The sequence below is a fragment of the Microtus oregoni genome, unplaced genomic scaffold (assembly GCF_018167655.1).
Source record: "Microtus oregoni isolate MIOR12 unplaced genomic scaffold, Mior012 000176F_ref0000478, whole genome shotgun sequence".
Classification (NCBI taxonomy): Eukaryota; Metazoa; Chordata; class Mammalia; order Rodentia; family Cricetidae; genus Microtus; species Microtus oregoni.
The window spans coordinates 607,695-635,635 of record NW_024544833.1 but is presented as its reverse complement, the minus strand read 5'-3'; the positions used below and the strand labels follow the sequence as shown (position 1 = coordinate 635,635).

The 27,941-nt window shown below is 42.5% G+C and overlaps 1 protein-coding gene across 4 annotated transcripts; it reads left to right on the top strand.

Annotated features, from left to right (window-relative positions):
* Nucleotides 1-2,841: 2,841 nt before the first annotated feature.
* On the top strand, nt 2,842-26,554 carry LOC121445337 (E3 ubiquitin-protein ligase RNF14). 4 transcript variants are annotated; one of them, XM_041647418.1, is made up of 9 exons: nt 2,842-2,963; nt 5,414-5,572; nt 6,051-6,212; nt 7,220-7,371; nt 14,950-15,480; nt 17,179-17,407; nt 22,175-22,347; nt 24,366-24,496; nt 25,285-26,554. In XM_041647418.1, exons 3-9 carry the CDS (start codon nt 6,059-6,061, stop codon nt 25,340-25,342), a joined length of 1,428 nt encoding a protein of 475 aa, XP_041503352.1. In that variant the 5' UTR covers nt 2,842-2,963; nt 5,414-5,572; nt 6,051-6,058; the 3' UTR covers nt 25,343-26,554. The 4 variants fall into 4 exon arrangements, with proteins under 4 accessions (XP_041503352.1, XP_041503353.1, XP_041503350.1 ...); XM_041647419.1 differs by lacking the exon at nt 2,842-2,963 and adding an exon at nt 2,988-3,596; XM_041647416.1 differs by lacking the exon at nt 2,842-2,963 and adding an exon at nt 3,668-4,223.
* Nucleotides 26,555-27,941: the final 1,387 nt, after the last annotated feature.

Below are 27,941 nucleotides of genomic sequence, written 5' to 3'. Positions count from 1 at the left end.
TCTGACAGCCGGGGGCCCTCATCTACAACCAGAGGATGGAGTTTATCTCTTCCATTCCCGAAATTTTTATTCTTATCTATGATTATGCCGTCAATCTTTATACATATATATATATACACAATATGTATACATATATACACATATATTTGTATATTTATACACACATAAACGCATATGTTTTTGAGATAGGGTCTTATTCTGTAGCCTAGACAAACTGGGATTCACTTCACTGTGTAGCCCAGGCTAGCCTCAAACAAATAGCAAGCCTCTGCCTGAGCCTCTTAAATGCTGAGACTGTTAGGCATGCCTGGTTTCACTGTCTCACCAAGTTTGAAACTAACTTCTCTAAGACTTTCTATTTTACAACTTTGAACCAGAACTATTTCTTCCTCTGCATTATTTATTGCAGCAAATTCTAATTCTCTCACAGACTACTGGAGTCAGACCACGAGGAATCTGTCCTCATCCCGGCTGCATCATATAACAGTACTGGAAAGATCACTTCCTCCTACTAACACGATTTCTTCCTTTACAAAACAGGGAGAGAGAATTACCTAAGTCATGGGGTCCTGAGTTTTTAAACGAGGTAATGCATATAAAATGCTTAATAAAGTGGAGAGTTGGACACAAGGGAAAAGTTCAATCTGGAAAACCAACCAGGCAGTCGAAACCAAAGAGAAAAAAGCCTGCTATTTTCACAGGGTCTAATGACAACATTTATTAAAGAAAACTTTAGCCAATCTTTTCCTCAAAACTATACCCTAAATCTTTAATTTGCTTTTAACTTCCACCGAACTATTGAGTCTGTTTTGAAACAAGCACTCTCTTCCTTGCTCACAGTGCTGTGACCTTTGGGGTGAGGTCACGGCATGATGTCACAATCCATTTTCTTCTCCAACTTTGAGACTCTCTTGAGCTGATTCTTGAACTACTTTGCTCTTTACATCTGAGAGATCCTGAGGTATTTGGTCTCATTTGAGGTTCTTCCTTCACCCCTCTGCATCTCTAAAGGGGTGTGTATCTCCCTTGCGATCTATTCCAGGGAGTTTCACTTGAATAAGACCTTCAGAATCCTGTATGCTTGGGCTAGGGTCCCACATCTGCAGTCTACTCTTTTGGTGGTTTTGGGGTGGGGGACACAGAAGGAGAACATAGATCATTACTATGATCTATATTACTAGATCATTAGTAGCACATTAGCTTGATGGTTCCCAAGGGAAGAACAACGTTTCTGTGTTCTGTTTAAATGTCGGGAACAACATTATGTAAGGCTCCCCTTGCTTAATTGAGATATGATTCACCTGCACTAAAAAGTAACCCTCTAAAAATATACAATTGGTGGTATCTCATACATCCACCAAGTTGTGCAATGGTCACTGCTAATTCTACATTGCTAATTCTACCCCTTAGCAGCTACCTATCAGACCCTCGGGCTAACACTGACCTACTGACTACCACTTTGCTTTCTATGGACTTTTCATATAAGTGGGAAAATATACAATGTGGCCTTTTATATCTGACTTCCTTCACTTGGTTTAATGTTTTCCAGGTTCATCCATATTAGAGCATGTATCAACATATTTTTAATTGCTGAGTAATAATCCACTGTTGGGATATACCATATTCTGTTTATTCATTGATGGAGTTTTGATTTTCACTTTTTGGTTCTTATATATGGTGCTGCTATGAACATTTGTGATCAAGTGTTTAAGCAAACATTTTTTTAGTTCCCTTACATATTATACCTAGGAGTAGATTTGCCGAGTGTTATTATAATCCTGTATTTAACTTTCCTGAGGACCAGCCAAACTTTCCCAAAGTGGCTGTATTATCTTTCATTCCAATCATCAGTGTGTGAAAGTTCCTGTTGTTTATCTATAACCCCATCAATTCTTTTTATTTCTTTGGTCTCACTATGTTTGACAGTGTTTCCTCATGTAGCCAAACTGGCCTAGAACACTCAGTCCCCTTTGTTAGCTCAGTACTGGGATTAGAGATGGATACTACCACACTCAGGCTCACAGGAGTTATAGATATTTTAGGTGATACATCTTTATTAGGTGTATAATTTGAAAATATCTTTTCACTTCCTCACTAGCGTTCATTAAAGCACAAATGTTTCTAATTTTCATAATTTATTTGTTTATTTGTTTCTCTCTATATATAAACTATTGTGTTCTTTGAGTTCCAGAGGGTTCCCTCCTCGCTACATTTTCTTTGTAGAGTTTTATAGCTTTGCCTCTCACATTTAAATCTTCGGTTTATTTTAGTTAATGTTTGCATTATGCTGTATGAGGTAGGAGGCATATAATTTTAAATCTCAATAATCATGTGGCTTTTAGTAACTTATCGAACCTGAGTCTCAATTTCCTTTGTGAAATGAGACAAACAGAACCCAAACCATAAGGTTTAGTTAAGAGAGGGAAAATGTACATATAATTTGAAGCCTGTAACTGCTCAACAGACGAATATCATATGCAAAGTGAGTTAATGCATTCTTAGATAGGAAGAAGGTTGCAGCCATTCACCTAAAGAAGCAGGTCTGGGATTGATTGTTAAGGGATCTCTGTCCCTAGGTAGACCGTTCCTTCTGGCTCACGTCTAGGGATCGGTTAAAAAAAAAAAAACAAAAACAAAAAACAAAAAACTCGAATTCGCGGGTCAGAACCTGCATTTGTCCCAAATTCGGAGTATTTGAAGCTTGCGGGTATGGTCGGTGGTGGCGCCTGCAGCGCTGTCCACGGCCTGTGGAGGGCGCCCAGGAGCCAGCGGCGCTCACGGCGGCTGCGCAGAGCCGTCCCCACGCCGGCATCCGCCCCTCTCAGCTGACAGCTCTGGAGACGGAAGAGGCGGTGCTCAGGTGGAGCCGGGTGTCTGCAGGCCTGGCTGCGAGCGTGTCTCCGGGCCCTGGGCGAGGGCGTAGCGCGGAACTTTAGGGCCGGGCTCGGTGGGGCGGCCGGAAGGTACGGCGGGGACGCGCTGTGAGTGCGCGAGCCAGAGCCGGGTGGCCAGGCCGGGCCTGCTCTGTGGATACCGGGGCTCCCCTGCCCGGGACCGGGCGGCCGGCTCCGTGGGCGCCAAGGGGACAGGGCGGGGCGGACGGGCCCGGCACGCCCCGGGGCCGGCTCCTCTGCGGCGTTGCCAGCACTGGGCCTGTGGCCCTGCCTGATCCTGCCCCCGGGTTGTTGGGGGAGTCACACAGACACGTCTGCACGGCGATTGGCAGGCGGCGGAGACAGAGCCGAGCTGATGCCAGGGCCGGAGCGTGCTGGGAGTGGCCGGGAAGATGAGTAGGATTTTCCCAAGCTAGGGAAACCTGGCAGAGGAGGGGCTCCACGCCTTGCTGGAGCGGCTTCCGGTTTGCAACAGTAGTGTTATTAAACTTTTATCTGTTTGGTGCTGCCAGGGTTTATTCCTGTTACCGGCTTACAGATGAAGATAGGCATCTTATGCCCAGAGATGGTCCAGAAAAGAGTTCAAGCCGTCACCTGTCTAATTTTGATTAATGAAGAAAGTAATAGGACTTGCTTCACGTGATTGTGGAGCCTAGCGTCAGTTAGTGCATCGAAAGGGCTTAGCACAATGCCTGACACCTGGTAAGAACTCACTAATTGTTACTGTTCTTACCAGTGTTACTGTGACAACGGACCCAGACGCCTGCTTCAAGCGGAATGTGACAAAGTGGTCACTGAATCCTTTGCCCCTGGTCCTCCATTCCAAGACATAGCATTTTAACTCCAGGTCTTTTCTCAGTGCCCAGGGCACTGCTAGATGCTGAGAACAGTAGGGAGGTGGAAATGACTTGGGCCTGCGCCTTGACGAGCTAATGCAGGCTAGTAAAAGAGGAAGTGCAAGGTCCGATTTTAAAGAAGACGGTATCTGTTGGGAAACCGCTCTGTAGAGTTGGGACTTGAGAGGTTGCCCTCAAAGGCTGAGTGGGTGGGATGAGCAGGAAGTGAAAGCAGACAACCCGAATTAAGGACCACCTGACTCTAGCCTTCTGGTTGAGCTGGGCTCAGGTGGGGTAGGTCGGAAAGGACTGTCAGAGGTGGTGTTTGGAGTAAAGATTATCAGTCCCGACTGCAGACTGTAATCATCTGTGCTTCCTGGAGAACTAGAAGTGTGTTCCCTTTGGCAGCACACCAGCCGTGATGGAAATGATGCAGAGATTAGCATGGCCTCGGTGACAGAAGGACATGTAAATTCATGAAGGGCTCTGCTTGGTGCGTGTGAGACTGGGAAGGAGACTGAGGGGAAACAGGGTTTCAGGCAGGGAGGGCAGATAACAGCACGTGTGACGTGGATGCTGAAAGGGGCGGGGTCTGCTAAAGGTGCATGGGCACCAAGGGGATGAGGAAGGGTGGGAAGGAATTTCAAAAGCACATTATATCTGACAGTGTTGTAATGAGACCTCTTTGAAGTCTGATTTCTAAAACGTTGTGTATGGGGGGTGGGTGGGGGAGCTCACAACTGTAGAGTCCTGACTTAGTTGTTTCTGAATATAAGGTTTGGGTATTGGAATTTTAAGAGGCAGTTTCACCAGGAGATTCTGATGTGCAGACAAGATGAAGAATGCTAACCTAAAATGGTGAAGTCAGTAAATACATCTCTCACATCAGAAAACTCTTTGTTTACAAAGAAACAAAAGACTTAATCCCATCCTCACCATGCGCTGCTTCCTGGTCAGATTGGTGGACATGGTAAGGTGATGTGCTGGGACCTAGGACCGTACATAGCCAGTGCTCTGTAATCGTAAACACGATCCTAACTTATTCAGGAATCACTTCTGAGAATATGGTTTGAAAGTTAGTTTATGTAACATCTTTGCATACAATCTCAAGACGCTCCTTGTGCTCCAGAACCTATCTGTGGCCCACACTTCTCTAAAAAGGAACTCGAGTTTAGAGGTCATTCTCCCACTGAGCTATAGCCCCCGTCCTGGAAGTCTGGCTCTAAATACTTGGAGAAAAATCTCACAAGTCCATGTGCATATGCATGCCCTTATTTTGTTTTGAAATGCTATCCCACCCACAGAGTTAACTGTGTCACCTGCAAGGCTAATTTATGAGCAGGTGAGAGTGAAAGCCAGCGGGATGGGAAATGAAGGAACAGAAGAAGTAGAAGAGGAAAAGAGAAGGCAAGAAACAAATTTAAGATGACGTTTGTTGGGTGTGGTGTCCGTCATCTTATATAACCACCTCAGTTGCAAGGCTGAGTGCAGTCTGATAAGGGGTGTGTCATTGGGAAACACAGTTGCCCTTTGACCACGTGACTCAGTCTGTCCTCGGAGAGTATGAACCCCTGTGGATCACGGTTGGCGTGCTGGAGTGTTTGACTTAAGTGATGGCAGTACAGATGGGGAATTTGAATCTGGATCGTGTCCTCACACTTCTTTCCTGGTTCTGTTTTGCAGATGGCAGAGTTTCCGTAGCCTATCTTGAGTCCGTGCCTTACCCACCTTCAGTCTCAGCTCCACTGGCTAGAAAAGTAAATGGGATTTGCACAAATTCCAAGCCGAACTGAAATCCCGGCTGCAGTGTTAATATCCTTTTCTTCTGGTTGTTACTAACAGGTACTAAGTGACCTAAAATGGAACATGTCGCTGTTTCAGGCAGGGCTTAGCTTAAGCAGAGCATGACAACTGCTGAGGAAAAGCAATAGTTTTTGAAAATGGAATTGTTTCAGATAGGGGACATTTAGAAAAAAAAATGAAAAGAAAATGAAGCCTTTTAAATAGATGTTCAGATTTTGTAGCATCATAGATTTTGTAGCATCGTCTTTTAGAATGTGCAAAACATGCTCTCTCTTTAGCTTTGAGACCAGCCCCCATTTCAGAAGGTGCGGCGTGAAAAGGCAGCTGTTGCTTTCCTGGGTTAGTCCTTAGACGCACCACAGCCACCTGAGTGAAGAAGACAGCGCAGAGTGCTAGGTGTCGGGCAGGAAAGAGAGGATCAACAAGTCCTTTGCAGTTGTCTGGAGGAGCTTTTATATACCATGAAACAGTTATGTGCATTTCCTAGCTGATTTGAGTGATTGTCTTCAATCCTCAGGAAATTCAATGTCGTCAGAAGACCTGGAAGCCCAGGAGGATGAACTACTGGCCTTGGCGAGTATCTATGATGCCGATGAGTTTAGAAAAGCAGAGTCCGTCCAAGGCGGCGAAACCAGGATCCATCTGGATCTGCCACAGAATTTCAAGATATTTGTGAGCGGTTAGTTAATATCTTACACAGATTTTTTCTAAATAAAAATTATTCTTGATTTCTTACTATATTTTAGTTGTCACTTGTGTATATAGCTGTAAGGGGTAATTGATAAGTATTGGTGGCACAGATATAATGCATGTTTGTTTTAAAAGAAGTGTGTGTGGGGGAATGTAAAACAGTTTTTGATTCGATCCTGCCTTTTTGACCACTGAATTGAGATACCCTGCATATCTCATGCAGCCTAGTATAATCAGTAGTTGGATCAGCACAGTCGTTGATAATTAGAGGTAATCAAAGAAAACAGATAATAGCGTGCAGCTGTGAAGATTCTTGGCACACCGTAGAGTGCCTGCCACATGGCTGATGCTGCGTGGCTTTTAGAATCAGTGCAACTGCCATGGACAGGTATGGAGCACGCTGTTACTCTGCCATCTCTTGTTGGAGAAAAACAAAACTGTTTTTGATAATCTGCAGAGAACTTGATGCACATTTTCTCACAATGTTTCTCATAGAACCTGTGATCTTAGATGACCCTGTGACTGTGGTGTGCCGTGTTATGCCCTCAGTCCTGAGACTATTTTGTTGGCACAAACTTCCCCAACCAAATCATGACTAGTGGGCATATGCTGGTCTTAGTAAGTCATGGCTGTTTCATAGAAATAAATGTCTTTTTCTCTAGATTGTGTCTTTTAATTGTTTACTATAGACCAACAATAGAACAAAACATTGTGTGCTGCATTGTCGTTAGTGTTAGGAATTGTACTAGGAAGTGTTTACAAGAATGAGTTGTGTGACCTCATACAGTACATGGCACCTAAGTAGATTTTTCAAGGGCTTGTAAGGTGTTGTATTGTTTGGTTTTTGAAAGCAGGACTAGGAAATTAACATTAAGGCATAGACGGTGCTCTGGGGGAGGGTTTTTATCCCCTCTGCTAAAGCATTAGGGCTGAGCACTGCTCAGTGGTTTCGGACACTCCAGTGTTGATCTTTTCTGATTTTTGTTTTTGGTTCAGGCAATTCAAATGAGTGTCTCCAGAATAGTGGCTTTGAATACACCATTTGCTTTCTGCCACCACTTGTGCTGAACTTTGAACTGCCACCAGATTATCCATCCTCCTCCCCACCTTCATTCACACTTAGTGGCAAATGGCTGTCACCAACTCAGGTAGACCCAAAACTTAATTTTTCCTATCCATTTTTAGAAACTTTCAAAATCATCTTTAATTGAAAACTAAAAATTGGTGATCTTTGATTCAGTGCATAAAGAACAAACAAATGGCTTTGGTTTTGTAAATATTCCCCCTAGTGTTCTCGAATTCTAATGCTAATGAACTGAAAATGCTTGATGTTTTTAGAAAGAATGGCAGGGCCGGGATATCGCTCAGTGGTAGAGTTCTTTCCTCACACGGAAGGCCATGGGTTCTAGCCTCAGTGCTCGAAGAAGAAAGAAAGAAATGGCAGTAAACAAACTTAATTAATCCTTGTGAATTGAAACAGCAATGATTTTTAATCAAGTGTATTGTTTCTTTTCCTAGAGACAAGGTCATCCTCATTTTCCTTAGATGCTGACATTATTTTCTCAGTTTCTTATTCATTCCTTAAATGAAAGATTTAATTGTAATTACAACAGATAATTGAGCTAAATAGCTATAATAAGCAAATTTCCTGAATAAATGTTATAAATGCTTCTCCATAAAAATCTGTGTATTAATAATGGATAATTGTCACTTAGTATCTCTTAGCTGTAAATGCACACAGTATAAATGTGTTTAGTTCTTGTAGATACTTTCTTTTTTTTTTAAATATTTATTTATTTGTTATGCATACAATATTCTGTCTGTGTGCAGGCCTGAAGAGGGCACCAGATCTCATTACAGATGGTTGTGAGCCACCATGTGGTTGCTGGGAATTGAACTCAGGACCTTTGGAAGAACAGGCAATGCTCTTAACCGCTGAGCCATCTCTCCAGCCCCCTTGTAGATACTTTCTAAGGCTGGAGACCTAATATTGAAAGCCTTCTTCTCTGTGTGCTGTTTATCCTTTTCTGATGACCTCAACTCCTGTTATTAACAGGCAATAGTTGTATGGATTTATGATGGGGCACATTGTTATATTTTAGTGTGATATTGTGTATAGCATGTATTGATCAAACCAGGTAATTAGCATGTCTTCTCTGTATCATTTATGCTGGAGCCTTCAAGCACCTCTCTTCAACGTCAGCATTTGATTAAGACATAAATATGACTTGAAGTGAGTACAGTGTTCTGAGATGTGATGGATCAATAGCTACTTTTCCAGAAGCTATGAGGATTGATAAGCTGATATTAAGACAGAAGCTGTCAGTTGTTGACCTCAAGGAAATAGCTCATTAGTCTTTTCTTTTAGTCATACAGTTTTGATATGTTTATTTTTGGAGATAGAGTTTTGCTACATAGCTCAGACTGGGCTAAATCTCATGAATCTTCCTCCCTCAGCCATCTGAGAACTGGGATTATGTGTGTGTAATGGCCCACTTGGTTTTATCATATACTTTTTGTTCCCCCATCTAATCTTTTGCATAAAGGTACCTTTACAAGAATTAAGATTACAGCTTAAAAGGGAAGTTAAATTTTAAGGGAAAGACATTATAACTGTACAGGGAGCAGTAGGTGTGAGGAGTGCATTACCTGTTGAGGCTGCCATGAGTGACGTTTAGATCACTGATGGATGGCTAGTTCTTTAGGTAGATAGACCCTCATATAGTTCCATAGAGTTATTGATACTCTGCATACCTTCATGTGCTTCCGCCAAACATGCACAAAAAGGGATAGATTAATTGGATGCATGATGTACTTTCAGATTCTAGTTTCTACTTAATGCTAGCTTTGGGAGCGCTGTAGGGAAGGATTTGTCACTTTTTGAATTTAGATAAAATTATAGTAGAATTCTTTTTCAAATAAATCTCACAGAGAATTAATGATTTAATTGGTTGTATTTCTTAGTTCAATCTTTGTGTCTATACCCTGAGTCATGACATTAAGGATTTCACCTACTAATCATGAAATTGACACACGGGTCTGTCATTCACTGAATTGGGGTGGGTAGTAGAATCAGAAAGTGGTTCTGATTATGTAGGACTTTTCTGTAGTCCCCAGTATACATATCTCTGTTTCTGATTATGTAGGACTTTTCTGTAGTCCCCAGTATACATATCTCTGTTTCTGATTATGTAGGACTTTTCTGTAGTCCCCAGTATACATATCTCTGTTTGTTCCCTCTGTTCCCTACTTCACATTTATATGTATGCCTTTTCTGAAACAGGACTGGAGAAGGAAGGAAGGAAGAGAATGCGTCTTTATCAGACTCCATTTACACAGTATGCAGAACTTTCCTTTTAAATAGTTACCTGCTTTGGGGCTGGAGAGATGACTCAGTGGTTAAGAACACTGTTGCTCTTGCAGAGGACCCAGTTCAATTCCTAGCACCCACATGGCAACTCACAACCATATGCAGCTCCAGCTTCAGGGAATCTGATGCCTTCTGACCTAGTGGGCACTAGGACATACATCCATGCAGGCAAAGCACTCATACACATAAAACAAAACCCCCAAAAGTAAACGTTTGTTGCATTTTACATGTTTTAGTAGATTCCTCAAAAAGTGTGTTTCATATTATAAGCTCCAAGCAAATCTGTAAAAGCTTTAGTTGTCAGTATTTAAGTAAGTGTTTCCGCAGAACTGTCAGAAGCACCACACAGAGCAAGGAACAGAAAATGGTATTTTTTTCATTGGGATTTAATGTACAAAATTTGCCATCTGGAAGGCTTGTTTTTAGGTGTTTATCTGAAAAAAGAAAAAGCTTATAATTCCTGAGCTCCAGTTAGAAATATTTATATTTCTAATGGGAAATCATCTTATATTCCACTTTCTTTTTCTTTTTTTTTAATATTTATTTATTTATTATGTATACAATATTCTGTCTGTGTGTGTTCCTGCAGGCCAGGAGAGGGCACCAGACCTCATTACAGATGGTTGTGAGCCACCATGTGGTTGCTGGGAATTGAACTCAGGACCTTTGGAAGAGCAGGCAATGCTCTTAACCACTGAGCCATCTCTCCAGCCCCTTATATTCCACTTTCTAATGAAATAGACCACTTTTAAATGGAAAGGTCAAAATAGTTTAACTTAGCTGGCTTAGTTTAGAAGTGAGAGCTTTCTTTGTGGCAGCCACGTGTGTGGAGGGCCTGTAATGAATGCCCAGGGCAGTGTCAGTCTGTTTCCCTCTATCATCCAGATTTCTTAGTAAAAAGAATGCTGTGAGCCTGTTGGCTGGGGATCTGCTGAATGCTGGAGCCCTGGATCCAATCCCCTGCCTGAAAGGAAAAAAGCTTATTGCAAATGTGGGAAAAAAGAACTCAGGTTTAATTATACAAATTACTATTTCAGCTCTCTTGGCTCTTTGATGGGACTGGAAGAGTTAATTTTCAGACTTTGAGTGTCATTTTCATTCTCACAGTTCTAGAGAATTTTGAGACAGGGTCTCCCATAGTTTAGGCTGTTTTTAGCTCATTATATAGCTGAGGATGGCCTTGAACTCTGATCCCTCTGCTCTGCCTCCCAAGTGCTGGGCTCATAGGTGTGCACTAACATACTTAATTTAAAGTTTATTTCAACTCAGTAGATAATACAACTTGTATATGTTTAGGGGGTTGTATAATATTTTGATACATGTGTACGTTTATGTTTTTTTAAGATTGGACAACCAATGTTTTTACTGTTTTCATAAGTGTGTTTGTCTTTGCAAGCATTTTATTATTTACTTATAGTAAAATCACTCAAAATCCCTTCTTTAGGCTTTTTCCCCCTTCTAGCTTTTTGAAGTGTACAGTGGCTTTGGTTGGTGTTTTTAGTCAGGGACTTGTGTAGTCTGGGTTGTCCTCAAACACTGTGTAGCTGGAGCTGGCCTTAACCTTACAATTGCTGTGTTCCTACCTCTCAGGTGTTAGGATTTCAAGCCTGTGCTATCACGTTATTACCAATGACTCCCTACTATGTGCACATGGGACTTCTTGTAACTGTGACTTGGTAAACACTGGTCAGTTTCCCTCCATCCCTGCTATGTGTACATGGGATTTCTTGGTCCTATAACTGTGATTTAGTAAACACTGGTCAGTTTCCCTCCATCCCTGCTATGTGCACATGTGACTTCTTGTTCCCATAACTGTGACATACTATGCACTGGTCAGTTCTCCATCTCTACTATGTGCGCATGGGACTTCTTGGTCCTGTAATTGTGACTTAGTTTGCCCTGGTCAGTTTTCCTCCATCTCTACTATGTGCAAGTGGGACTTCTTGTTCCCGAAACTGACTTTGTAAGCATTGGTCAGTTTTACTCCATCTCTCACTTCCCAGTCCCACCTCTGTAAAATGAACTGTTTTTGTGTTTACTTTTGGTTTTGTTATTTGTATAAGTGTTTTGCCTACTTGTCTGTCTGTGTATCACATGTATGCATTGCCCATAGAGGACAGAAGAGAGCATTGGGGTTCCCCAGAACTGGAATTACAGATGGTTGTGAGCTACCATGTGGGTTTTGGGAATTGAACCTGGGTCTTCTAGAAGGCAGCTATTCTCACCACAATATCACCAGCTCAAACCTGGGTCCTCTGGAAGAGCAGCCAGTGCTCTAACTGCTGAGTTATCTCTCCAGCTCCCCACCCCTTTAAAAAAAAAGAGAACAATGACAGGATTTCATGTACCTCCAGCTGCCCTCAGTCTCTGCTGTCCCACCTTGCCTAGCTGAGGTTAACTCTTTTGTTTGTTTGTTTTATTTATTTTTATTTTTTTTTTTCAAGACAGGATTTCTCCGTGAAGCTTTGGCTGTCCTGAAATGCTCTATGTAGACCAGGCTGGCCTCACACTCAGAGATCCACCTGCCTCTGCCTCCCAAGTGCATCAAAGGCATGCACCCAGCCAACTTTTTTATATTCTATATCCTAACAAAACCACTCAGTGCTTGTGTTTCTGAGCCTAGCTCTTTAACACAGTGATTCCCAAGTTCATCCATGTTGTTACAATAAGAGGAGTTTATTCTCTTTTATAGATGGATAGTATTTCTTTGTTATCTACCCCGCTGTTGATGGATGTTTGTTTCCTTCCTTGGCAATAATGAATAGCTCTGCGATACACATAATCTCATTTTCTATAGATAATATTGGGCAGTGGGGTTGCTGGATAATGTAGTTCTGGTTTTGATTCTTTTTTTTTTTTTTTTGATTTTTGAGACAGGGTTTTCTGTAGCTTTGGAGCCTATCCTAGAACTAGCTCTTGTAAACCAGGCTGGCCTCAAACTCACAGAGATCCTCCTGCCTCTGCCTCCCAAGTGGTGCTGTGATTAAAGGCGTGCACCACCACGGCCTGGCTGGTTTTGTGGTTTTGATTCTTTTGAGGAAACTGTGTCCTGTTTCCCCACAGTTTTACATTCCCACCAACAGTTTGCCAAGAGTTCCCTTTTCGACATCCTTGCTAGCATTTCTTGATAGCCATTCGTACTAATGTGAGGTGTCTGGGTTTTACATCACCCTGATTGGTGACACCGCTCATTATCATGAACTTTGCCTGCCAAGTGCATGTCTTCTTTTTTGTCTGGTTGGTTTTTTGTAGTCTGTCCTGAAACTTGCTCTGTAGACCAGGCTGGGCTCAAACTCACAGAGATCCACCTGCCTTCCTGAGTGCTGGGATTAAAGGCGTGCACCACTACTACCCTAGTTTGCATATTTATTTATTTATATTTAATATTCTGTCTGCGTGTATACCTGCAGGTCAGAAGAGCGCACCAGACCTCATTACAGATGGTTGTGAGCCACCATGTGGTTGCGGGAATTGAACTCAGGACCTTTGGAAGAGCAGGCAATGCTCTTAACCACTGAGCCATCTCTTCAGCCCTGTGTGTCTTCTTTTAAGAACTGTCTGTTAGGTCTTGCCCTTGTGTGTATCTATTGAGAGTGGTACTGGGGATTAAACCCAGGGCCTTGTGCGTGCTAAGTATGTGTTCTGCCATTGAGCAATACCCTGGGCCCTCATCTGCCTACTTAAATATCAGATTGTTTGAACCAGCAGTAGCCTTTGATTCCATCTCTTCGGGAGGCTGAGACAGGAACCTTAAAGGTTCAAGAGCTGACCTGTAAAATGGCTCAGTGAACAGGGACACTTGCCACCAAGCCTAATGACCTGAGTTTGATCCCTGGAACCTACATGGTAGGAGAGAACTTAGTCCTCTGACTTCTACATATAGGCCATGGCATGTCCATGTTCATATGTACACATAACTACATACAAAATAAATACATATTTCTTGTTGCTTTCAAGACAAGGTTTCTCTGTGTATCCCAGGCTGTCTTGGAACTTGCATTGTAGACCAGATTCACCTCAAACTCAAGAGACCTACTAGAACTTCCTTAGTGCTGGAATTATAGGCGTGTGCCACCATGCCCAGCCATGAATATATATGTGTGTGTGTGTGTGTGTGTGTGTGTGTGTGTGTGTGTATGTGTAGGCAAACGTGGGCAACTTAGCAAGGTCCTGTCTCAGAATAAAAAGTAAAAGGCAGGCTAAGAACTCCAGCTTATGTTAGAGCATCTGCCCCGAGTTCCATCCTCAGTACTGCCAAAAGGAAAAAAGAATCAGACTTTGGGATTTGTGGTTTTTGAAGTTTGTCATGTATCCTAAACATTAACCCCTTGTCAGGTGTCTATTCCTGTGACTCTTTTCTGGTAGGTTGTCCTTGCACTCAGTTTTCCTCTGCTCTACAGAAGCTGTTCAGTTTGATAAAACGCTTCATCGGTTTTGAGGTGATTTTGTAACCGGTGTGTAATGTGTTGGGGGTATGCATTTAGTTGGGCACTTTGAGTATGAATATCCAATTTTCCCAGCACTGTGTGTTGAAATTGCTGTCCTTTCTTGGATGTTTTTGTTTTGTCATTTCTTATGGACTAGGTAAGCAAGCACTTTACCATTGAGTTGTGTCCCCAGCTTTGAATGACACTTTTAGTTTCATTTATTTTTCTTTTTGTTTCAGCCTATTTACTATTTCATATGTGCCTCACAAATTTCTGTTGGACAGATTTGTTATAGGAAGTACAGTTAATCCAAAAGAGGAACAAAAAGGGTATGGGAGAAGAGAACACAGGTAATCATCAAATTTTACTACCCAGAAACAAGGGCTATGAGACTCTTACAGGGCCTGGATGACTTCTATATACCATCCTTTTTCTAATTACAATTCTAGATCGCCTGCAAAGAAAGGTAGGGCTCCCAAAGAGAAACAGTTCATGGCTGTCCTGCAACTAGCTTTGTAGACCAGGCTGGCCTCAAACTCACAGAGATCCGCCAGCCTCTGCCTACGTGCTGGGATTAAAGGCGTGCACCATCACCGCCAAAGAGAACCAGTTCCTATTAGAACTACATTCCTTTCTAATACAGAATGAAGTTAAAGTGCTGTTTTCGTAGCTTAAGTAGCAATTTGGTTCTGTATCTTACAGCATTTTACGTTTCTGTTGTTTTCGTACTAATCCATTTAGATTCTGATTTTATGTTTAACTCTGGCCTCTATCACTGAACAGTTTAAGAAATGATTTGGTGAGAATGTTGCTGCTGTTTTGGGAGTGAGAAAAAGTAGTGTCAGGAGGCTATACTAACATAACTTTCAAAGAGCCTTAGGAAGATCGTCATCTTTCCCAACTCAGCATCCTTGTGTGCTTTCTCCTAGCTCTCTGCTCTCTGCAAGCACCTAGACAACCTGTGGGAAGAACACCGAGGCAGTGTGGTGCTCTTTGCCTGGATGCAGTTTCTTAAGGAGGAGACTCTCACCTACCTGAATATTGTCTCTCCTTTTGAGCTCAAAATGGGGTCTCAGAAAAAAGTTCAGAGAAGGACGACAGCTCAGGCCTCTTCCAGCACAGAGATAGGCTTTGGAGGAGCTACGGGATCCGATGTAGACCAAGAAGAAATGGTGGATGAGAGAGCTGTGCAGGATGTAGAATCATTGTCGAGTCTGATCCAGGAAATCTTGGACTTCAATCAAGCTCAGCAGATGAAGAGCTTCAATAGTAAATTGTTCCTGTGCAATATCTGTTTCTGCGAGAAGCTGGGGAGTGAGTGCATGCACTTCTTGGAGTGTAGACACGTGTACTGCAAAGCCTGTCTGAAGGACTACTTTGAAATCCAGATCAAAGATGGCCAGGTTAAATGCCTCAATTGTCCAGAACCAAAGTGCTCTTCAGTGGCTACTCCTGGTCAGGTATTGTCACTCTGTTGATGCCGCATGGCTTCCTAGTTTTGTTTCCTTTTAAGATAGGATCTTCCTCTGTAGCTCAGACTGGACTCAAACTCATGATCCTCCTTTCTTGACTTCTCAAATACTGGGATGGTAGTTGTATGCCACTACACTCGCCACAGGAATTCTAATTAATTCATAATTAATGTATTTATCTTGCAGTGTTGAGAATCAATCCCAAGCCTCACACATGCTCGGCAAGCCCTCTCCCACTAAGCCAAACCCCCACCCTCAGAAACTTTCTTGATAGTACTCATGGGATAGACCAAGTCCTTGGGTGCAGTCTACAAGTCCTCATTATATCTATTAAGAATGCTAGCCGGGTGGTCGCACGCCTTTAATCCCAGAATTTAGGAGGCAGAGACAGGTGGAACTCTGTGAGTTCTAGGCCAGCATGGTCTTCAGAGTGAGTTCCAGGACAGGCTCCAATACCCCTCTACCCCCCCCCCCCCGCCTCAAAAAAGAAGGCTACAAAGTGGGTACAGCGCCCACCTGTAACCCCAGTACTTCCAGCAGGAAGATCAGGTAGTCAGTATCTTCCTTGACTATATAGCAAGTTCAAGGCTTATTTGGGCTGTGTGAGATCCATCTCAAAAATCAAAACCAGGGTCAGTGAGACAGCCCATTAGCTAAAGAAACTTGCCAGAAACCTGATGACCTGAGTTTGACCTTTAGGACACACATGGTTGAAGGAGAGAACCAATTTCCTCAGGTTGTCTTTTAACCTGCACAATTGTTTGTGGGCATATGCACATATACACACATACAGGCAGATTTCTGTTCTCTGTCTTTTAATTTTATTTCATTTGTATTGGTGCTTTGCCTGCATGTTCTATATGAGGGTATCAGATCCCCTAGAATTGAAGTTACAGACAACTGTGATCTGCTGTGTGGGTGCTGGAATTTGAACCCAAGTCCTCTGGAAGAGAAACCATTGCTCATAACCACTTAACCATCTCTCCAACCCTGTCTTGTTTTTCAAGACAGGGTTTCTCTGTAACCTTGGCTGTCCTGGAACTCACTCTGTAGACCAGGTTGGCCTTGAACTCAGAGATCTACTTGCCTCCTGAGTTCTGGGACTGAAAGCACGTACCACTGATGATGGGGAAGCTCAACCAATCACATCTGGTTAGGGTGTGGCCGCCTGTAGCCCAGGTAGAAGAACCAGGGTAGGTAGGCACGCGCACTCTCTACGCCGACTCACCGGACCATTTTGGATTTGGACTTTCCACTCTTGTAACGTGAGTTCCCCCCTTTTTCAATTATTAAATTATATCTGTTGTTCTTGAGCTGGTCTGGTTATTTATTGTACCAACCGAATACGTCAACACACCATGCCCAGCTGCCCAGCCATGTGGACCCATGCAACCACCACTTCAGTTGGGATATAGACTGTTAGAGCAAGACATAGGAGGCTGAGGCAGGGGGATTGCTGAAAATTCAGTCAGTGGACTACATAGGAAAGCCTGTCCCAATCATGCCCCACCCCTTGCTCAAAAAATGAAAAGGGTATAAACTATTACCAAACCTGCTTTGATTCTGATATCAGAATAGAGGTTTGAATTGTGCACCTATCTATTTTATATCAGCTACCTAAGATTCTTCTCAGGAGCAGAACTAGTTGAGAAATGATTAACTATGGTGCTCTGTATTTCCTCTCAGGTCAAAGAGCTGGTAGAAGCAGACTTGTTTGCCCGTTATGACCGCCTCCTCCTCCAGTCTACCTTGGATCTAATGGCAGATGTGGTGTACTGCCCCCGTCCTTGCTGCCAGCTCCCTGTGATGCAGGAGCCTGGCGGTACCATGGCTATCTGCTCCAGCTGCAATTTTGCCTTCTGTACCTTGTGCAGACTGACCTATCACGGGGTCTCTCCGTGTAAGGTAACTGCAGGTATGTTGTAACTGGGAGCCCAACCCCCATCCAGTAGCCTTCCCTCACACTCAAGGCCTGTGACTTTCATTCATACATTTAGAGTCCTCACACCTGTAGTGTTTGTATTTTTCTCCAAGTCAGAGGGTTACTAGAAGTAGAGTTGCATGCCAGTTATGACCAACTTTTGCTCCAATGTCCCCTGAGCCCAACAACAGATGTGGCATGCTGACTCAACTTGCTGAATGCTGGGTGAAACTCATTTAGCAGTTACTTTTGTCAGTTACCGTCTTGGCTCTAGGGATGATGTAGGAATGACCAAGAGACAGAACCCTTTCATGGACCCGCAGTCCAGTGGGAACAACAGCACAGAGAGAGCTAGTGGTGAGTGCTAAAGAAGAGAGAGAAAGTAAGAGCAGGTTAGGAAGTGCTCTGAGGGAAGAGGAAGCAAGCAGAACCAGGGAAGGCTTAGGAAAAGGACTAGCATGTGGAATCTGCCAGTGCATGTGGAGTAACAGGTCCCGGATGGCAGATGGCGGCATCCAGACTGCCACTCTTGACTCTTCGGCACCTGCGTCTGCTCAGTCCTCAGATGCTCTCCCTGAGCCATGTGTTGGAGCGAATGTAGGCGGGGTGGGGTCTGGGGAGTCAGGCCTTTTTGTCAATTTGTTTGGTCGTTGGTGTCCTGTTTTCTCAAATTAATGAAGATGATAATACTGCAAAGGTGGGGCTGGAGAGATGGCTCAGCGGTTAAGAGTATTGCCTGTTCTTCCAAAGGTCCTGAGTTCAATTCCCAGCAACCACATGGTGGCTCACAACCATCTGTAATGAGGTCTGGTCTTCTGGCCTTCAGGCATACACACAGACAGAATATTGTATACATAATAATAAATAAATATTTAAAAAAAGAATACTCCAAAGGTGTTTGAAAATGGACAAAACTGACAAAACTAGTGAAAATGCCGTGCAAAGTTATTGTTACATTGTCATTTGAGTCTATGACAAGGTAGATACAGAAATTGAAAGTCAGAGTGAAAAACTTATAGCAATTTCAGAATGACTCAAATCTAATACAAATTTTAAATCTGTAGTTGTTGTTAATATTTCTAGAAATTCCTTCTGTTGTATTTTGCAAAAGTACTTATTCCTGACAGAGGACTGGACTTTCATCCTGGGTACTGTGAGAAACAGTGGGCATGAAACGTGGAGTGGTGACTGCTAATGCTGCTACAGTCATTGACTGGTAATGCCAGGAGACCGCCTTCATGTGCAGGGAAATGTCTTAAGGGAGAGGCTTGTGGCCTGAAGTATAAGGGTGCTTGAGACTTCAGGGAATTCTGAAGTACAGTGTTAGTCTTTACTTCTAATCCTGTTGATGAGAGAAGGATTTGTTTCACAAATTTGGAGAAGTTCAAGTAGACTTGGGGGTTCAGCAGAATTAGGAATCTGGCTATGTGTATATATGTGTGAGGGTACGCACACCCATGAAATAGTTATTTTGAGAATATTGAGCAATAATTTTTTGTCTTTAAGATATTTAGAAACAAAAACGCTTTGAATTGTTAGATGAGAAAGATGTCTCTTACATCAGAATATAGTGGTGGTGCTATATTCTGGATGCACAATACGCTTAAGAACTTACAGATTGAAAAGAGAAAGTGTATGTAGTCTGCCTCACGTGTCTTTTGCTTAAAAGGATGAGACCTCTAAGTAACTTGAGGAAAGCAGACTGATAAAGTAACAAGAGCAGGGCTAGGGAGGTAGCTCAGGGGTAGAGTGCTTGCTATGCAAACATGAGAACCTGAGGTTGAATCCCCGGCACTCTTGTAAAACTCTGGATATGATCACACATGCCTGAAACCGCATCTTTGCGTGGCAAGGACAGGTGGATCCTGGGAGCTCACTGACCAGCTCGTCCAGCCTAAATGGCAAGCTTCTGGTCAGTGTCTTAGTAAGAGAGTTGTAGAAGAACATAGCAGATGTCCTCCTTTGGCCTTCACATCCGTGTGCGCGCATGCACACACACACATACACACATATCTGGGCTTTTATGTGCACATTACACACATATCCCCCCAAAGAAAAATTAAATAGCTAGAACGTTTATGAGAGGTCTTCAGTTATATTGAAAAATGAAGGGAATACAGTTGTGAACCAAAGTTTTTGTCTGCAGCTGGAACCTTTGCAGATGGATGCCTAGTCCAGTTAAGTAGTAAAGCAGCAGTGTAAGCCAGCTGAAGAATATTGGGGGAAGGCCGGGCGGTGGTGGCACACGCCTTTAATCCCAGCACTCGGGAGGCAGAGGCAGGCGGCTCTCTGGGAGTTCGAGGCCAGCCTGGTCTACAAGAGCTAGTTCCAGGATGGGCACCAAAGCTACAGAGAAACCCTGTCTCGAAAAAAAAAAAAAACAAACAAACAAAAAAAAACAATATTGGGAGAAAAGATGAAAAAAACTCTTTTTTTTTAAGATTTCTCTTTTTTTTTTTAAAGATTTATTTATTATATATACAGTGTTCTGTCTGTGTGTATGCTTGCAGACCAAAAGAGGGCACCAGATCCTATTACAGATGGTTGTGAGCCACTCTGTGGTTGCTGGGAATTGAACTCAGGACCTCTGAAAGAGCAGTCAGTGCTCTTATCCTCTGAGCTATTTTTCCAGCTCCAAAAAGAACTCCTTGTAAATTTGTTTTTATTTATATATGTGGGTATATACATGTACATGCAGTGCCTATGGAGGCCAGAAGAGGGCATTTGATTCCCCCTGAGCTGGTATTACATTTGAGCCTAATGATGTTGGTGCTGGAAACAACCCAGGACCTCTGGAAGAGCAGCAGATGTTCTTACCTGCTGAGCCTCCTCTCCAGCCTCAAGGAAGAACTGCTCTAAAATCACATTGTTATTTATCTTTGGCGATGGGAGGCACACTCATACCTTGGTGAGAACGTGGCAGTCAGAAGATAGCATATGGAAGTTGGTTCTTCCACCATGTGGACCCGGCTGTTGAACTTGGGTCATCAGGCTTGGCAGCTTCTCTACCCGCGGTGCCATCTCAGTTACCCCAGGATGAGCTTCCAGCACCTGGAACAAAGTGAATTTTAGTCACTATTTTTGTATGTCAAATTGTTAAGTTACAGAGTTTTATGCTGATTAATACTTATATAGTGTAGAGTCAGTGTCTACAAGTTATAGAATTTGGTATGGTGTGGTATTGGGTATTAACCTCAGGGTCTTGGCAAACACTCTTCCACTGAACTTCACGGGCTCTTTGTTCTTTTTGATGAGACAGTTTTTGTTGAATGTTGCCAGCTACATAAACATGCCAATATTGAGAAATCAAAGTCAAAGGGAAACCCTGCCTCCTTTGCAAGTCTGACTTTCCTAGTGGGTGGATCCTACCTGCTTCTGTCATTTGCATACATAACCTTTACCTGCTCATCATGTAAATGTACTGTTTGTGGGTTCTGTGAGTATTTGGATTGAATAGTGGCCCCTCCAGTTAAAGGTCTCTTTGTGTCTATTGTTATTTTTTGCAGCATGTTGAAAGCTTTATCTGATACACACATCTGAACTACAGAAGATTGTTCACATTTTCACACACAATATATTTATGGTTTTTATTGACGATAACGGGTTTCATTATGAAATTTTTTGTTGTTATTGTTGTTTTGTTTTGTTTTTCGAGACAGGGTTTCTCTGTAGCTTTGGAGCCTGTCCTGGAACTAACTCTTGTGGACCAGGCTGGCCTCGAACTCACAGAGATCCACCTGCCTCTGCCTCCCGAGTGCTGGGATTAAAGGTGTGTGCCGCCATCACCACCCGGCTTCATTTTGAAATTTTTATGCATGCATATGTTTTGGTCATAGTATCCATTGTCCCTTTTTGTCCCCATCCCCCAATCTCCTAAATTTTTTATATTTAAATATTTTGGGTGGTTTTTTGGTGAGTTTTTTTTGTTTTTGTTTTGTTTGTTTGTTTCAAGAATGAGTCTCAGCCGGGCGGTGGTGGCGCACGCCTTTAATCCCAGCACTTGGGAGGCAGAGGCAGGCGGATCTCTGTGAGTTCGAGACCAGCCTGGTCTACAAGAGCTAGTTCCAGGACAGGCTCCAAAACCACAGAGAAACCCTGTCTCGAAAAAACAAAAACAAAAACAAAAACAAAAAAAAAAAAAAGAATGAGTCTCGGTGCTGGAGAGATGGCTCAGTGGTTAAGAGCATTGCCTGCTCTTCCAAAGGTCATGAATTCAATTCCCAGCAACCACATGGTGGCTCACAAACATCTGTAACGAGGTCTGCTGCCCTCTTCTGATCTGCAAACACACACAGACAGAATATGGTATACATAATAAATAATGAAGCCGGCGATGGTGGCGCACGCCTTTAATCCCAGCACTCGGGAGGTAGAGGCAGGCGGATCTCTGTGAGTTCGAGACCAGCCTGGTCTACAGAGCTAGTTCCAGGACAGGCTCCAAAGCCACAGAGAAACCCTGTCTCGAAAAACCAAAAAAAATAAATAAATAAATAAATAAACAAACATAATAAATAATAATAAATAAATAAATAATTTATAGCCTATTAAAAAAAAAAAAAGAATGAGTCTCACTGTATAGTTGTGGCTGACCTGGAACTCTCCATGCAGACTAGGCTGACCTTTCAAGTTCACTCAGTGAGCTTTGCCTGCCTCTGCCTCCTAAGTGCGGAGCTAAAGCTGTGCACCACTGTGTCCATTATGCTGTCTTGAGTGTTTATCAACACTGCAGAGTAACAGTTAATTTTCTGTTGTACTTTCTAGAGAAATTAATAGACTTACGAAATGAATACCTACAAGCAGATGAAGCTACTAAAAGGTTCTTGGAGCAGAGGTATGGCAAGAGGGTGATTCAGAAGGCCCTGGAAGAGATGGAAAGTAAGGACTGGCTGGAAAAGAACTCCAAGAGCTGCCCCTGCTGCGGGACGCCCATACAGGTGACTGCTGTAGGACAGACTTAGCGCACGCGTTACCCTCAGCAGCCCACTGGTTAATTGTAGTAATAGTCATGGAGAAAACACAGCCTTCTTACGTAGACGATAAAATTTAACTAGTAAATATTCTTACAGACTTTAAGTACACATAGGCTTCTCTATTCGAAGTGCTTTTATAGAAAAAGACAATTTATCTCACATTGTGTCTTCCTCAAAATTGAGAAGATGTTGCACTGTTCCATTTTCTTTTCTAACTTAAACTAGGTAAGTTATAAAACTTATTCCAGATTATGTTCTGGGTCTGTCTTGAGGCGCAGTGAGAAGTAGTGTGTCTGCACTGATAGTGCCCTCATAGAAAGCCACCAGTATTCATTCAGTGACGCTCCAGGCTCATCACTTATCTCACCTCATTTTCTCCCAAGGGCCCTGCTTCTAAATACAATATTCAGGGTAAGTTCCCACTTTTTTTTCTTTTTTCTTTCTTTCCTTCCTTCCTTCCTTTTTTTTTTTTTTTTTTTTTTTCTGAGACAGGGTTTCTTTGTGTAGCCTTGGCTGTCTTAGAACTAGCTATAAAGCAGACTGGTTTTGAACTCACAGAACTCCACCTGCCTCTGCCTCCTGAATGCTGGGATTAAAAGTGTGCACCACCACCATCTGGCTAGATCTCATCTTTTTAATAGCCCACAGTGGGGATTAAATTCCCAACATGAGTTTTGAAAGAGACAATAGCAGGTTAGACCATGACCACACTAGAGCTATAGTCAACTCTTAATTTGTGTGATTTTACAGATGGTTTTTATTCTATGTGTATGGCTCTTTGCCAGCATGTTTGTCTCTATACCATGTGCATGCCTGGTGCCTGCAGGCTAGGAGGCGGCTTTGGATCCGCTGCAACTGGAGTGGCAGATGATTGTGAACCACCATGTGGATGATGAGATTTAAACCTGAATCCTCTGGAACAGCAGCCAGTGCTCTTAACCAAGAAACCATCTTTCCAGTCCCAGTCTGCTTTTAAAAAACCTTATCTGGAGCAGGGAGTGAACCTCAGTTGGTCAAGTGCTGGTCTGGAATGCACAAAGTCCTGGCTTCAGTCCCCAGTACAGCAAACTAGACATGGAAGTGCATACCAGTAGTCCTTGCATTTTAGGAGGTAGGCAGGAAAATCAGAAGTTCGAGGCCAACATAGATACATGACACAGTCTCAGAAAAAAAAAATCATAACTGACTTTTCAGAACTATTTGTCCTTCAAAATAGCAAACATATTTAACAAAAATGTGCTCAGGAAATTGAGGCATTTTCCTTATTAATCTGAGCCAAGTAGACAAATCTGTTCTCATAAAAATCTTCACAGGTTTTAAAATCAAAACGTAGCTTTCCGTTTGATTTTTTCTAGTAGTGCACATCATAACTGAAGCTCTTGATTCCTTAGTTACCTCATTAAGGAAAGTGTCGTCCTATTTGACCTCTTCTGCCGTGCCTGAGCCCTTAATAGAAATAGATATGAGGTCACTTATTAACTTTGATTAGTGTAGAAATTTAAAATTTAATCCCAGTCTGGTTTGCTCAGTCTGTAATCCCAGCCATTTGGGAAATTGAAACAGGAGGATTGCCAGGGCCAGGGTGAACAACTTAAACCCTGTCTGAAAACTAGAAAGTAGAAAAGGGTAGAGGTACAGCTTAACGTAGCGTGGCTGCCCAGCATGGAAAGGAATCTAGGTTCTATGTCTAGTGCTGAGAATAAAGAACATTTTAATATTTATCTAGTCTCAAGTTCCTCTTATCTCTGTCTGTTTATGAGAAGAGATTGTGTTAAGTACCTAGTTGTAGGACTACCTGTTCGATATTTCTGTATTTTACTTTCAGTGCAAACTTGTGAGCGTAAGTGGTTGTCAGTGTGTTTGTTGCCTGTGTATCAGCTCTCCCTGAGAAAGGACAAAAGACTGGGGAGTGTGGTGTGTTGCTTTTGGCTCATGCATCCTTTTCTGCTTTCACCACCTTGCTTCGTGTCTCCTCCCACCAGAAGCTGGATGGCTGTAACAAGATGACCTGTACCGGCTGTATGCAGTACTTCTGCTGGATCTGCATGGGCTCTCTCTCCAGAGCCAACCCTTACAAACACTTCAATGACCCCGAGTCTCCATGCTTTAACAGGTTTGTACACACAGAGTTCCCTGGATTGGTTAAAAAGCTAAATGGTGTGTGTGTGTGTGTGTGTGTGTGTGTGTGTGTGTGTGTGTGTGTTGTGTGTATATGAACAGGCCCAAGAGGGCGTCAAATCTTTCAAAGTTGGAGCTAAAATACAGATATTTGCAGGATGCCTGGTTCATTGCGTTAGTTCTGGGATCCAAACCTTGGTCCTCGTGGTTGTACAGCGGGCATTCCCAATGCCTTTCTAGCCCATCTGCAGTATGCTTTGATACCATTATGCAGGCTAGTTTATTTTATAAAGTAGCTCTACTTGGAGAACTCTTCCTACACGTGATTTTTAAATCTTGAAAATGGGTTTATAGTCAGAGTATACATCTCTTGAAAAAAATTTATTTTTTTTTTACATTTTTTGTTTGTTTGTTTGTTTATGTGTTTTTCAATATAGAATTTCCCTGTGTAGACCTGGCTGTTCTGGGACTCACTCTGTAGACTCAGTAGTAACGGTTTTGACAAGGATATTTCATGTGATGACTGTATATGGTACCCCAGTGGGAGAGCCATGGTCAGGCTGTTCCTGTTAGTGTGCTGTCATTTAATGCATGCAAAGCTGTGTTTTCCCATTGTTAGGAGAAAAGAGTCTCAGGTGATTCTTTGACACAGTGCCACCACGCCTCGCTGGCCAGTATTATGTAGAGGTGTTAGCAAAAGAATAGGGTGTTTTTGAAAAAAGGAGAGAGATTATGTTCAGTTTTATCCAACTGCATAAATATGTACCTTGTTTATGTTTCCAGACTGTTCCATGCTGTGGATGTTAATGGAGACGTTTGGGAAGATGAAATTGAAGACTAGTTCATTCCTCTGCTAAACACATAGAAATGGAATGGTTTGCCCTAATCTTCTGTCAAGTACACAGAGAAACCTTGCAAGATATTTAGGGTGCCATGTATTCACTCTTCCTGTGTAGAAGGAAGAACAGGGTTATATTTTTCTTTGGTACTACTGATTAAGGCACATAATTTTTTCCATGTAACATAATTCTGATAAAAGTGTATGCCAAAGGTTCAGAAATGAGAACTATAAGAGATTAAATATTATAATATGCCCAAACTGTGGATAGTTATAAAGTAAATATTTATTTTCTTCCCCATGCTTTAGGTTAGGGAGAGGGTCAAGAGTTAAACTTTCAGATTATGTCCAAGAAGCCTGATGTTGTTGGAGCTGTCTCAGTAGTGACCCATTGACACTGGACTGAGACTCCGGTCCATTGCTGTGTTCTGTTCACTCTTCCCTCACTTCCCTTCGGGGGAGCCTTCTACTCTGTAACTGACCAGTGTCCCAGTGTCATTTTGATCTACTACTTTTCAGAATAGAAATTTCCAATAAATTTTAGAATACTTTTAGTACCACAAACCCTGTGGGTCACTTGATATTTATGAATGGTGTATTGAATCCACTGATTTAGAGCCAAAAGCAGAATGAAGGATTCTGATTCAGAGCTCCCCCTCCTGGGAGAGAAATTCAGAGTCAGAACTATCTCTGCCCCAATTTGTTCTCCACTTTCTCCCTTTGCTCTCCTGCCTTCTGTTGACAAGGACAGTTTTAGTGCTGATTTCAGCAGTGGGTGTTTTTATTTCCTCTGCTGGAATAGGAAAGAGCCCAGTTTATTCCTCAGATGAATGTTCTCTGAACCTGTGTACAGACAACGCCATGGTTCTGGCCCCAGCCTCTGAACACTCGGGTCTTCTCTAATCACCTATAGAAATTGGGCTTCCTGTGCTTCCCCTTTAGACACCAATATTTGGGGAGATAATTATAGCTTGATATTTCTGAGTTTTATTGGCTTTTTGGAAAACTGTCTTCCTCATGATTCAGTAAGTGACTTGGTAGCCACCGGTGGATGTACTGAAAAGGTCAGTAATTGACCTGCATCTTGTGAATGTGTGTTTTCTACTTTGACCCTGAAAATTAAGAAATTGCTCAACTGTCAGAACAGACTGATTCTGGATTGTCAGTGAGGATGCTTAATCTTAAAATAAAAATAATTTAAAATTCATTCTACAATTGAAATAGAGATGTCCTGTTGCTTCCGTCTCCAAAGCGGTAATCGAATTTAAAACTAGCTCGTGTTTGTGTTGGTGTGTGTGTGTGTGTGTGTGTGTGTGTTTGGTGGTGGTTTGATTTTGTTCTGGAGATTGATCCAGGACCTCAAGCATGCTGAGCCTGAGCCCTACCACAGGGTGGTATCCCTCTACACACACATACATAAACATCTTAAATTGAGAAGGAAGAGTCCTGCAATAACACCTCCTTTTTTCTTGGATCAGTGCCTTTTTTACTCATTTTGTTTGAACATGTTACTTTCATGGGCTTCCATCCAGCACATTTTACATAATAACTGGAGTTAAAAAATAAGTTGAAGGTAAGAAATGAGAAGAAATGACTGTTGAGTAAATCGCAGAGAGAAATGTTAGTAGCAGTTGGGTCTGGTGTGTTTCAGTGTAACCATTGCCATGCCGTGCTTCATGATAAATGTTAGCAATTGTTCACTTAACTTTAGCTATCGTGCATTTTGTTGGTGATATCTTAGAAGTGAGAATAAAGCCTTTACAGTGCTGTCGTGGCAGAAACAGGAGAGCCCTCACTGCTGTGTGGCTTTTCAGGAGCCAACAGTGGTTTTAATCTTAGACTTGTTTACTACCTGACTTTAGCTTTGTTCTCTCCTTAGGTACAAAATTCTTGCCTCAGTTTTAACACAGACAATTGAATTTTTAAATATTTTTTGAGGCACCTAATTTTGAGATGGTATAGTTTTAGTAGAATTCTATTTTTTTTTTTTTTTGATTTTTCGAGACAGGGTTTCTCTGTGGCTTTTGGTTCCTGTCCTGGAACTAGCTCTTCTAGACCAGGCTGGCCTCTAACTCACAGAGATCCGCCTGCCTCTGCCTCCCGAGTGCTGGGATTAAAGGCGTGCGCCACCACCGCCCGGCTAGAATTCTATTTTTTTAATTTATTTTTATGTGTATGGGTGTTTTGTCTCTATATACCACATGTGTTCCTGGTACCAGAGGAGGTCAGAAGAGAATTTCAGACCTCCTGGAACTGTAGTCACAGATTGTTGCAAGCCTTTCTGGTTTTGAACTGCTTTTGTCAACTGAGATGTATTTAATCTATCTTTTATATTTTTCTTTTTCTTTCTAATTATTTTTGTTATTGATTATTTGGAATCTCACATAGTATACCCCTATTCTGCTTGCCTCCCAGTCTGGCTCCCTCACCTGTAACCTCCCCTCTTCTCCCCCAAAAAACAAAAAGCAAGTCCATTTTGTGTTGTCCATCTGTTCACCTCAGTGTGGTCAAATTCCTAGTAGCCAGCCCCCCAAGGGAGGATGAGTCTTTCTCTGCTGGCATCTGTACCCGTGCCAGCAGCCGGCAGCTGAGGAGAGCCATG